Source organism: Triticum urartu, chromosome 6A (assembly GCF_056163025.1).
Source record: "Triticum urartu cultivar PI428250 chromosome 6A, HENAU_Tu73, whole genome shotgun sequence".
NCBI lineage: Eukaryota > Viridiplantae > Streptophyta > Magnoliopsida > Poales > Poaceae > Triticum > Triticum urartu.
The window spans coordinates 106,413,016-106,425,812 of NC_141878.1; the positions used below are offsets into that span (position 1 = coordinate 106,413,016).

General features: G+C 45.8%; 1 protein-coding gene across 1 annotated transcript; it reads left to right on the plus strand.

The window, feature by feature from the left end:
* The first annotated feature begins 2,947 nt into the window (after positions 1–2,947).
* Positions 2,948–6,091, plus strand: LOC125516201 (protein EARLY HEADING DATE 2). Its single transcript, XM_048681683.2, has 3 exons — positions 2,948–3,525; positions 3,677–4,109; positions 5,113–6,091. Exons 1-3 carry the CDS (start codon positions 3,309–3,311, stop codon positions 5,717–5,719), a joined length of 1,257 nt encoding a protein of 418 aa, XP_048537640.1. The 5' UTR covers positions 2,948–3,308; the 3' UTR covers positions 5,720–6,091.
* Positions 6,092–12,797: the final 6,706 nt, after the last annotated feature.

Below are 12,797 nucleotides of genomic sequence, written 5' to 3' on the forward strand. Positions count from 1 at the left end.
ACCGCCGCACCGAGGCCGTCCACTCTAGGCCGTCCCCGAGGCTGCACCGACCCTCGCGCTGCCGCTGCGTCGCCCTGTCGGGCCGTAGCGAGCATGGCACGCGGTCCCTGCAACCGCCCTGAGGTCTTCCCCGCTGCCGTCCTGACCCGTGCACCGCCGTTGTGTCGCCCCTTTGGGCCGTAGAGTCACGGCACACAGTCCACTCCGTCGTCCTCGCGCGTCGACTTCTATATGGTATGCATCGCGCCGCCTTCCTAGACACGGGAACACCACCGTCCGCGCTGGTCTTTGTCGCGCTGTCAGGTTCATTATCGCCTACTTCGAGCACCGCCGCTGCGCTCCTTCTCTAGCCGCCGCCGCCTCCTTAGGTCGCCGTCGCCGCTACTATTCTTCTGCAGCTTCACGGCGACTACCTCGACACCGGTGACCCCCGACTCGACACCGATCACGGCGTTCTTCGCACGGCTACCTCGACTATGGCTACACCACCCATGCTCTCGGCTACATCGACAAACGGCACAAAGGGCTACCGCCTTGCTTGAGCAACCTCGTCGGTTTCCACTTCAGCCAAGACTCCGCGATGCATCGACCGTTACGACTGTGGGAGGGATGTCCGTCGGCTTCCCTTCGGATGCTTCTCCAGTCTCGCAGTCTGCGTCGCTACCATTGTGACTGCGGGGGATGTTGAGTATTATGTTTAGTTAGGAAATACGAGATAAACTAGGATATGTTCCGGCTTGTCTTGTACTTCAAGTTAGTCATTGTACTCCTATATATATGCTCACGAGGCTCAAGCAATACATCAACTATTCCACCAATCCTCTCTCCCTTCTAACACACACCAGCACATGACAACTGAATCTTGCCGTGGACTATCTTCTTCAGAGTTACGAAAAATTTAGGTCCCCTGTCAAGTGACACCTGCATCGAAGAAATCGAGTGTTCTCATATATTAGACCAATTTTCGACCGACAAGACTTGAGCAAGTGAAGAGAGGCAGGGTTAGTACTCCCTCCATTCCAAAATATAATGCGCCCGCGCTTTCCGAGGTTGAACTTTGACCATAAATTTAACAAACGAGACCGACTGCGGCGGGAGAAAAAATTACATAATTAAAACCTTCTTTCGAATACGAATTCACTGATATAACTTTTGCCCCCGCCGCAACCGGTTTTGATAGTTAAACTTACGGTCAAAGTTGAAGCACGTGAATAGAGGAAGCATTGCATTATGGAATGGAGGGAGTACTTACAACGGTCAAGTCTTCAGCCTCTATTCTCGACCCAGAGGTGACAACTTGGTCCAAGCTCCAGTGTGAACACCTCAGATAGCCAGTCATGTTGCCACCAATCAACTAAATCTGGTTAAGAAACAAACAAGAAAGCTTCACAATGTAAGTAGCATAATTACATAAGAGGAAAAACCATAAACCAGACCGATCGACATGAAAGTTATTGCCAACCACGTTCTCAAAGATCCAACCACTACACTAACCCTCATTCCTGCAGATTTAAAGCAACACTAATAGAACGAATTCACCCGAAATCCAATTTGGCTCCCAGGTGCACGTGCTCCTGCATGTAAATTTTTTTTTGAAATGCCAGAAAAATCCCAACAGAAACTCTATGTGTTCATAGTCACATTCAAATGCTGCCTAGAATTTTTTAGGGAAAAAGGTTAAACATTTTGGCATGTGGGAAAAATAATAATAATTGAACACCAGATGTCACCCCGAATTTATTATTTTCATAGATGAAATGCGGCTGCTCCAATTCGCATGAAAATTGTCAAGGATGCTTGCGGCACTAACACGAACATCCACAAAAATATCAGAATTTTTTAAAACATTTACAATTTTTCTTGGTTACTGTTTACGTGGGAGCAAATGCTCCTGAGAGCTAAAACACCTCTCCCCCCGAATTCACCGCATAAATTAGCAATATTACCATATTTGTTTATGTTTTTCACTACATCCATTAGCAACATTATGATATCTGTGTCACTGAATACGCATGTGGTAATTTTCAATACTACTCCCTCCGTTCCAAATTACTTCTCGTGGTTTTCGGAGGGAGTAGTACTGAAAAATAGAGAAAAGTACTAGTAGTACTGAAGAAGCGCAACGTTTGTTCACTGATAAACAGCAAAGAAAGCTTCAGTAAGTAGGATAAGAGAAAAACTATAAACCATATGTAGGGTGGATCGACGTGTCGATGTACGGGTCGTGTACTTTGACGTCGTATCATCTTCTATTCATTTTCTATCAGAAAACGAATCTGCTTCTTACATAAAATCAAACATGCATGATGAGACAAATATCTGGTTCATAAGTGTAATTAGATTTTTTTACTCTTGTTTTCACCACATGTTTAACCTGGTGATGTGTTTGTGATGTGCATGCTTCCACTATCACAAAGTTTCTTTGTAGCTCAGGCTACATAGAACCTCTTATCCTCAACCCTCCAGCCTTGCTTTGAGATCCGTACTCTCCAACTAACTAACAATAAGAAGATTTCTCTTTTTTGTTTCTTAAAAATGAAACAACATATAAACTTCAAACTTTGCAGATCGAACAAACATTAGAACATCAATGTGTGAAAAAACTTTCAGATTTTTTGGTCTGATATAAATATACAAAATGAGATTTTTTTTGAATAAAAATATTATTTCAAGTATTTAAAATGCATGAAAAAATCTGAAAGTTTTTTCCTATATTGTAGTTAGAATGTATTGTTGTTCTGCAAAATTTGAAATTCATATGTTGTGTCGTTTGAGAGAAACAAAAAAGACAAATGTGTTTGCACGGATCTTGATGCATAAATGAATGGCAAAGAAGAGGTACCGTGTAGTCTGAGCTACAGGAAACCATGCCTGGCTAGCTTTTTAGTCGAGAGGGGGGACGCTTTTTAGTCGAGAGGGGGGACGGGCACTGCACTGCACCTTGCTAGCTTTCGCCTGCGCCACGCCCTTCTTATTCCGGCTGGCTGCGGCAACAGTAGCCTGCAGAAGGCAACGCCTCACCGGCTCACCCTCACCCCTCCCTCCTCCGTCACATCCTCCTCTCTGACGCCTTTTCCTGCAACCGGATCGCTTCTCCTGTCCTCCTAGCGCTCCTCCCCCTCGTCGTATTCACCCCACTAGCAGTAGTCCAGTACCACCACCGTCTCCTGCCATCACACGCAGTCTGCGCAGAAGCTGAGCTAGCAGTATCTCATCAGTGGTAGCCTCGAGACCACGTATCCAATCCACCTAGAAAGAGGGGGAGAAGGGGAGACGAAAGAGAAAGAGACCAGAGAGAGAGAGTGAACATGATGCTCTGTGATCTCTCTTCTGACCGCGAGGCCACCGGATCCAGCTCCCATGGTGGAGTTGGAGACCTCGGCTTCAGCAGCCATGTCCTGCTCAGCCCTCTCTTCGCGCCGGCGGCGACGCCGACGTCGACGCTGCTACCCAGGCCTCCGCTGCCGATGCTGCTGGAGGAGCCCGCCAGAGCCAAGAGGAAGAGGAGCCAGCCCGGCAACCCAGGTATGAAAAGTTACCCTAGACCTAGATCATCAGCTGCTAGGTCCCTGAAATCCTGAAGCTGCAGGTGGTAATCTCTCTCATCAAGCAAGCTGGTTAGGGAATTAATTTGTTCTTGTGGTTTCTCTTCTCTGTTGGAACGCACGTACGGCAGACCCTGGCGCGGAGGTGATCGCGCTGTCGCCGCGGACGCTGGTGGCGACGAACCGCTTCGTGTGCGAGATCTGCAACAAGGGCTTCCAGCGGGACCAGAACCTGCAGCTGCACCGCCGCGGCCACAACCTGCCGTGGAAGCTCCGGCAGCGCACCGTGCTGCTGCCCAGGCCCGGCGGGGACGGCTCCGGCTCCGGCGCGCCGCGCAAGCGCGTGTACGTCTGCCCCGAGCCCACCTGCGTCCACCACGACCCGGCCAGGGCGCTGGGCGACCTCACGGGCATCAAGAAGCACTTCTCCCGGAAGCACGGCGAGAAGCGGTGGAAGTGCGAGCGGTGCGCCAAGCGCTACGCCGTGCACTCGGACTGGAAGGCGCACGTCAAGAACTGCGGCACCCGCGAGTACCGCTGCGACTGCGGCATCCTCTTCTCCAGGTACGTACGCATGTATCTCAAGCTGCCGGATCCTCTCGTCACAGCTGCCCTTTGCATCTCTGTTCGTTCGTTCGTTCGTTAGGATCTCTGAACTTTTATCTGAATTCTCATGGTACTATGTACCTGGCCGGCAACCGACAGTACGATAGTCGGTGATTTCATCAGGATAGATGATACGAGGGGATTCACAGCATGCGGTAGACACGTATACATTTGGAATTAATTCAAAATAATTTCATAATCAATTAGTTCATCGATCGCTGCATGTCACGTAGACGTAGGGCTTCCCTTTTCAATTGATGTGTTAATACTCATACTACATGATTACATGCTGAACCTGGAATTTTCGAATTCCCATTTCCCTTGAAAACACCGATCGAATATGTCCTGGTCAAAAATATCACCATCCTGCAGCAAGCACTTAATTTTGGCTGTGCAAAGCACGAGGCCCTGTCCAAAGCTTGCCTATATATGCATGGTATGCATGTACTAGTAACCAAGAGGCATTGATGAAACACTTGGTAGGTAGCCAGTCCCTGCAGTAGGATCGTTTTCATGCTTCCACTTCTTGGCACACACTCCCTGCATTAGCAAGGGGGGTTGAAGGTGCAGATTCAAGCAAGCACTGTACGTAAATGGTACATGCATGGTGGGGACCTGTTAGAAAAACTGTCGAAGAAGATGCACAAATACTGTATGAACACACAAACCTGCAGGCTGGCTGCAGGAATCATCATGGAATTTACATCTCCAGCTATCACCTGCATGCGAATGCGAATCCTTGACTTCCATCATAACTCTCCCTCTCTCTCATGGCAGGAACTTTTCTTCAACAAAGTTAAATACGAGTGTGTTACCAAAGAAATAATTGAATACACCTTTAATTTTACATGCATGCATATATACGAGTGTTAGCCAACAAATTGAACTACTCGCTGATTATTTCATGTCAACCTAGAGCCAACCTATATGTGATAACGTGCGCCCCCATGCATGCATGCAGGAAGGACAGCCTGCTGACCCACAGGGCCTTCTGCGACGCCCTAGCCGAGGAGAGTGCAAGGCTCATCGCAGCTGCAAACAACAGCATCGCCACTACCACCACCTGCAACAACAACGGCAACAACAACAGCGGCAGCAGCAGCAACGACATCAACAATATGCTCATGCCAAGCAACAGCTCACCACTCTTTCTCCCTTTCTCAAGCCCCCCTCACGCTCAAAACCCTAACCCCCTCATGTTTCTCTCCCAAGAGCCTCACCACCAACACCACCAGGTGCTCCCTCCGTTCCAGCCCCTGACATACCTTGATGACCTGCCTATGACTACCGGCAGCAGTTCGACCGTCAGCACCGACACGGTCAGCTTCAGACTTACTCCAGAAGGCTCGGTGACTATGCACGCCGGTGGCCGACACCTCACCAGGGACTTCCTAGGCGTCGACAACGCCGGGGAGGTCGAGGAGCTGCAGATGTCGGTGCCACTGTGCGCCGCCGCGTACCAGGGACGCTCCATCGGCCCCACCGCCGCCTGCTGCGCCACCGACCTGACCAGGCAGTACCTCGGCCGGCTGCCGCCGGTGAACGAGCCGTGGAGCCACAACTTCTAGGGACTCGCCAGCATCTCATCAACAAGATGACCACCGAAGACTTGAAAGCCAAAAACTAGCTTTGTGTGTGCTCGCTACCTTAGCTCTTGTCCATGATTGTTTTTTCAAGAATACAAGTTATGTGCGTCTTTTGCATTGAGAATTAGAAATGGAACATGCAAAGTACTGTTACGGCAGATCACATGTGATCGCCCGGTTCCACCGGTTTCTGACACACACAAAAAAGCAGGCGAATCGAAGGGTGTGGTAATTGACACCTCGCCAGCTTATCTATCGTCCACAGCCTGTTCTTCTGGGATAGCCACACGAACACCTTTTTTATGTCCATGGTTGTTTCATGCTTGAATTTATGTTAATTAGATGCTTAATTTCCCTGTCATTGTTGGTAATTAGGGTACGTCGATCCTATCTGGACTATGCGTTGATCGATCCAACCTATGTTTTCATACTTTTTTTTCTCGGTGAGAGATGCCTGGCCAAATGTCGATGGATGACACCTTCATGTATGACCCGTACGTTGTGCTAATTTCTTCATGTTGGATGCATGTACTAGCTAGCTACGTTTAGCACGCATATGTTGGAGGTTTTTATCCAACATGGATGACAGCATAATTTTCGGATAGATACACCTCTTTCAATGTTGGCATAATTTTCGGATAGATACACCACCTCCTTCAGTTTCTCAGCATTTCAGTTTTCAGGCCGTTGGTATTTCATTGTGTGTATCTTATCTATGTAGAGGCCTTGTGCCGATCATCATTCTTTGTATCCGCTTGATGCTACATTATTATAAAGTAATAAACACATCCTTTTATCGAAAAATGACAAAGATGGTCATAATTTTTTGATGTTATTTTGCATGTTAGGAATTTATTCACCAGTAACTTTTTGGGTATCCAACACGCATGAGACAACAATAATTTAGTATGCAGTTTGATGGAAGATTCCATTTCGTGTATTTATTACAACAGAGTTTCAAATTCCAGTCCATTTGAACGATCCCTTGAAACCCCCTCCCCATTCCTAGCCGCCACCCACATGCGACGGGAAGGGATTCCTAGCCGCCGATGTCGAACCCTCCTCCTCCCTCGCAGTTGCCAGAAGGCGCGGCCGGGCGAATCTGTGTCGGCGCCGATGTTGGCGGGGCACTTGCTTCTCCTCCCTTAGGTGTATCGGCACGGGTCAGTCCCTCCTAGCCAGTATGTTTATGATGGCCCAGGGCGCGGCGGTGTGTTGGCATCGGTGCCGGCACAGATTAGTGTATGTATAATTTTAAAACATGTTAGTGTAATTTTTAAAAATATTTTAGTATCATTTAGACAATCATGTAAATAAAATAATTCTTTAATTATAAAAATGTATGTATGATTTTAAAACTGTTCATTTGAGGATCTATAATCCTGGGGGCGCACTAGGCTACTAATTATTTTTCCACACATATTCTTAAGGTTATCTTTATTCAAAAATATATCTTTTGACAAACACATAAACTTTATTGAAACATGCGAACATTTCTTGAAACTAGAAATACATTTCCTAATAGCATGAACACGTTTCAATACTAGAAATACATTTCCTAATAGCATGAACACATTTTAAAACTAGAAATACATTTCCTAGTAGCATGAACACTTTATATAATACTTGAATATTTTTGTAATTTCTAATAAAGAAAAAACTAACTTGTGGAAAATGGGCCACACAGATTGCAGCTCATTTAATTCCACTAGCGCTTTTAGGGTTGATAAAGAACAACAATGCTTGTTGGGCGTGTATGGCGAGCTTGTCTGGTTCCTGGTGGCGGCCCGTCTGGCCGTGTCTCCGACGGGGACCTCACCCTTCCTTACCTTGTACCTGCCGTGGTGGAGCGGTACTTTATCTCACACATTGATGGCGGCGGAGATCGGTAGCATGGCGCTGTGGAGGCTCGGCGTCCGATGCGCGGAGATGGACTCGCGCAGGAGGAGGTAGCTGTCTGGCGTCATGGTGACGTCGATGGCAGAGTGGCCAGACAAGATAGAAGCCTCAATATAATCTGAAGACGGACCTGTGGAAGATGGCTGCGACGACACACAAGTGCGTCTGACCGGATTGTGCCCCAGACCCGGTATGTGGCTCGGCTGGGGCTTTCGGCTTTTGATGTTAGGTTTAGGTGAGTGGTTTGGGTAGTGGCCCAGCTAGCATCCCTTTATCATATGGATAGGAGTAGCGGCATATGTTGCCAAGATGGTGGATTCAGGTATATTCTTTGTAATACTTTGTAAGGTCCTCGAGTATAATCAATAAAGTGGCCGTATGCATCTTCCAGATGCAGAGACCGGGGGTCATCCTCCTTTTCTAAAGAACAATTGAGCAACAAATTTACCTTGTCGGTGTGGTTAGTGTAGTACGTTTGGTACGGGAGATCGTTGGTTCGATTTCCAGTTGTGCCCCTCCGTAAAGAAATATAAGAGCGTTTAGTCACTACTGTTGAAATATACTGCCCATCTTCTTTCATCAGTTTGGACAGTTTGGACTTTTGGATGAGTTGGCTGGAGCATGAATTCAATAACTACTTCAGTCATCTAAGCACTTTTATATTTTTTACAGAGGAATATATACTATGTCTGAATTACAAGTGTCATATTCCGACACCAAATCCAATTGTAGTTCTAGTGTTTCTAGACACGTTGGACACATAGCCAACAAGGGAGGGGAGAGGACGGGTCGGGGTGGGAGCACTCTGGTTAGATGTGATAAGAAGAGTGCATGCATGTATTCGCCGCATCTACATCTGCTTGCATGCATGCATGCACAATGATGATCATCATGCATCTGAAATCTGATAGTGTCATGCTAGCTCATGCATATGGGAGTCCGAGCCTGATCCCTGGGACCATGGCTGGCTGGCCGGCGATATGCATGTGCGTGCAATCCCTAGAATTGATCGAGCGCGTAGTTTGAGAAAGATGAGGAAGAGGGAAAAGGGCCCGGGGAGCTTCTTTGCTGCCGTGCGTTGACAAGCATCATCTCCATGTGTCCCACACTGGCCCTGTCGCCCTCATCGCATCTTCTCTTTTTTAATCCCAATGCAATTAGTAGACAATGTCAAAGTCCGGGAAAAGTATTTCTTGATAAGAGGCAGATGTTTTTCTCTCTTGATCAGTCCGCATGCAATGTAATAATCAAGTGGGGGGGGGGGGGGGGGGAATCTGGATCCTTTCTTTTCTATCTTGATTTATGAAGAAAAAATCATCATCAACCTGTAGGTGTCTTTAATCTCACACATCGGTATAGGATGTTTACCGGGTGTTTAGACCTTTACAACTAGCTATATTTACATACGTATGGTTGACATACTAGTAACTAGAGAGCCTGCAGCCAACGTTTGGAATGGATCCCAACCAAATGCTTTTGGCAAAAGAGGTGGCAGTAGGCATGCAAAAGATGAAAAGTCTAATGGTGGAATATTCTCGGTGAGTTGTGGTGGATAAAGGATATAAAGTTGGACTTGCTTGGGAATAAACCTAGGGATTATATCCCACGGCAAGCATGCACGCAAAGGGACTCTGCATATACCTAGCCAGGCTTTCCATGAAAAGCCCTATGGGAATTAGCAGGAGCAAACCCCAATATACATGCCAATTGCCCTCTCAAAAGATCACTGCATGGCTTTTCTCCTCTTTTGCTTTCCATTCTTTCTTTATTCCCCTCCCTGGCTTTTGCAATCCAGGCAGCATTAACAAAAGGCTTTTGCTTCCCTGACACTTGCTTTCTGCTGCTGATTCTGATAAGCTGGTCTGGCCAGGATACAATCAAAGTTTGTCATCAACATACCTGAACTGGCCTGTAGTCTTATTATATAATGAATTCTTTATAGAATGTGCCTTGCAGCAAAGAAAAAGAATCTGGATGAAGTACATCTACCTACCTCAGAAGAGTCCAAGAGTTAGCTCCTGGCAACAATGATGATATGATACTACATAAACAACAGCTTTCCTCAGCACGTACGTGGTACTGTACCATGTTTCAGAGCCATTGCATTGCAGATTCATAGTTTGATCAGAGAACAGCATAAACACAGCCAACCAAATAATCATTAAATAATCATGGACTGGTTGATTATTGCATGAATGGCGCACGCCTTGCTTTCAACTGCATCAAGGTTTTGGTCCAGGGATTTCAGCAGCAACATCAGGATTTGGGGAGGTGGTCCAGGAATCCAGAGGCTCCCTCCCACATGTGGGAGGAGGGCACACATCCCCAGTGCATCATCGCCGGCCCGGACGCCGAGCACGATCCCCGATGATGCTCGAAGTCCGTGTGCATGAGCAACTGCAAGCCTCGAGATCCATTAGCAATTAGTCAGCTACCCCCAAGGTTCCTCCTGAAAGGGACACCATGGGCGCCGGTGCAGCCCTACTTGTCCATTGCAATTTGTCGTTCTACGTTGCTTGCATGCCTGTAAAGTTCAGTGGTTGCAGATCAGCACAGGTTAACCTGTAAAAGATATCGTGGCAGATATGAATTAGAAACCTGGGGATATATATCAACAGATGAACAGTAAATGAAAAGTAACAAAGTTGCAACAGATGAACAGTGAATGAAAAGTAACGAAGTAGCAACAGATGAACAGTGAATGAAAAGTAACGAGGTAGCACAACTTGTGCGGCAACATGGGGTGCATGGTAAAAAGTAGAAACCTGAGGAGCCTAAAGTAGCACATGCAGTAAAATGCTTTTTTTAAGTGGCACTAGTGAGGTTGAATATACATATCCTAGCTACTTTGGTGTAACTACACGAACTTGTATGTGGGCTCTATCAGTAAACTCATTCAGACATTCAGTCATGCGTGGAACTGTTACAGCAGTACCATCTTTCAATGAATGATACCCAGCAAACATAATTTCACTCCTCATATGACGCAGGAATAAAATGTGCAGCAGAAAAGAGTTTAACTAGAAGTCGACTCTTTTTTTTCATGTGTACCAATTGATACATCAGAAAGTTCCCCACAGAAAACCAATGGCATTGCTTCCCTATTCTTGAGTATGGACGAGCTTGTTTCTTTCACATTTCCCCCCTTGAATGTATGTAACCAGAAAGCTTGAAACAAATACAGCATAACGCGGTAAGCTGATGTGCTTAGCAAGCTAACCCTAAGCTATGGTTTAGGTGTATATATGTCTACATACATGTACAGTTTCGAGCTATTGACATCGCAAGCTTCGTCAGCTAGCGCCGCCAGTTGAGATGCTCTTGGATTTGCAAGTGATGATGTAAAATGGCTACTTTTTAGGTAGAGTGTTCACAATCCTCCAAGAATAAGGCTCCAGGATTCCCATGACCCTCAACCCAGCCACCTCGCCAGCAGGGACAACAGCTGAGATTTCTATCACATCTTCCTTACTCAACTTTACCTTTACAGCCTCGACGTTATCATGAAGGTTCTTCACTTTTGTTGTTCATAGATTCAAAGAACAGTTGGGCACTTACACTAAATAGACATGGCATTAGATGGCATGTCTTCTACATGAGAGCAATAGTGTGTTTTTTTTTCCATACATAGAACACAAGCGTTTAAGGCTATGTTTGGTTACAGGGATCAAATCCCCTAATGGCAATTGCGGAGCTTGGGCCAAAATATTGGAGGCCCAGTGGGTTGGGGGGATGGAGTACAAGGCTTGGGCCAATTTCAATGCTTATATGGGCCAACTGCTAAGTGTTTTTTTAGACAAGGCCAACTGCTAAGTGATTATCAGAGAAAATCTTCTGGGCTGCGGGGGCGGTGGCCGAGGTTGGCTCTCACTAAGCTCCGCCACTGCCTAGTGGATCTAATCCCTACAAGGTTTGGGTAAACCCCTTGTCTCCTCCCCACCCCACATGGAATCATTCGACTAGGGGGGTTGATCCCTCCCCACTTAAACTCTATTTGGTTGCTCCTCCCACTAGCAGCACTTCTCAACATGTCAACCATTAACAGTAATTTATCAAAACTAACCGGCTCAACACAACAGTAGTTAAAAATGATATGTATTGTTTCATTAAGCGAACACACAAAACTGAATTAAAAGATTCATCAATCACACATCAGACTTGGTTGCTCAACAAAAAAGGCAGTGCTTCAATTACTGATCGGTACACTTGCGAGAACTATCACAACGACATCACTAGACATGCTATTGCAATTTCTCATGGCATCATCAAATCTTACGTTGCAGATGAACGAGCGATGTCAAGTTAAAGCATGAATCAACTGAAGATCATATATGAAAAGAATCAGAACAAAATATGCAAGCTAGCTTAAGTGAGTATTTCCCTTTTTCTCACAAGCTTATCAGCATAGAGATATCTATCTGGCATAATCGTGCCATGAACACCAAAAATCATGGTCTTTCTTATTTGATCATAAAGTGTACTAGAATATGTAGTATCAGCTACCGTTCAACCAATATTGCGGATGCGGAAGTGAGAGTCACTTGCAACGGCGCCAACAACCTAATTTGATCATCACGGGAAGTGAAACGACAAGTTCTGAATAGCACAAGGAGACCATGTATAAAAGAAACACAAATGTGCCGATACACCCACAAATTAATATCAGATTATATGAATCTCGTTAAATGATAAAAACAATGATTTGTGCCAAAGGTTTGCAACAATCAACTACATCAGTTTTGATTGATAAAATTTTACACAAAACGTTCATAATATTGTACAATGTCTCCCACACAGGTTTCCTACTCGGTCTTGAGGCAACTGGCCGGCTCAACACAACAACAGTTAAAAATGCCAGCAAATCCCATAGTAACTCATAACGATGATATGTATCGTTTAATCAAGTGAACACGAGCTGAATTTTAAAATTCATAAATTACACGCCAAACTTGGTTGATGAACAAAAAAGTCATCCTCAATTATTCATCGGCGCATGCACTTGCAAGAACTGTCCCAACAACAGCAAAAGACATGCTATTGCAATTGCTCATGCCATCATCAGATCTTACATCGCAGATGACCAAGCGATGTCGGGTTAGAGCATGAATCAACCAAAGAGCATGTATGAAAATAAAAAACAGAACACGATATCCATGCTAGC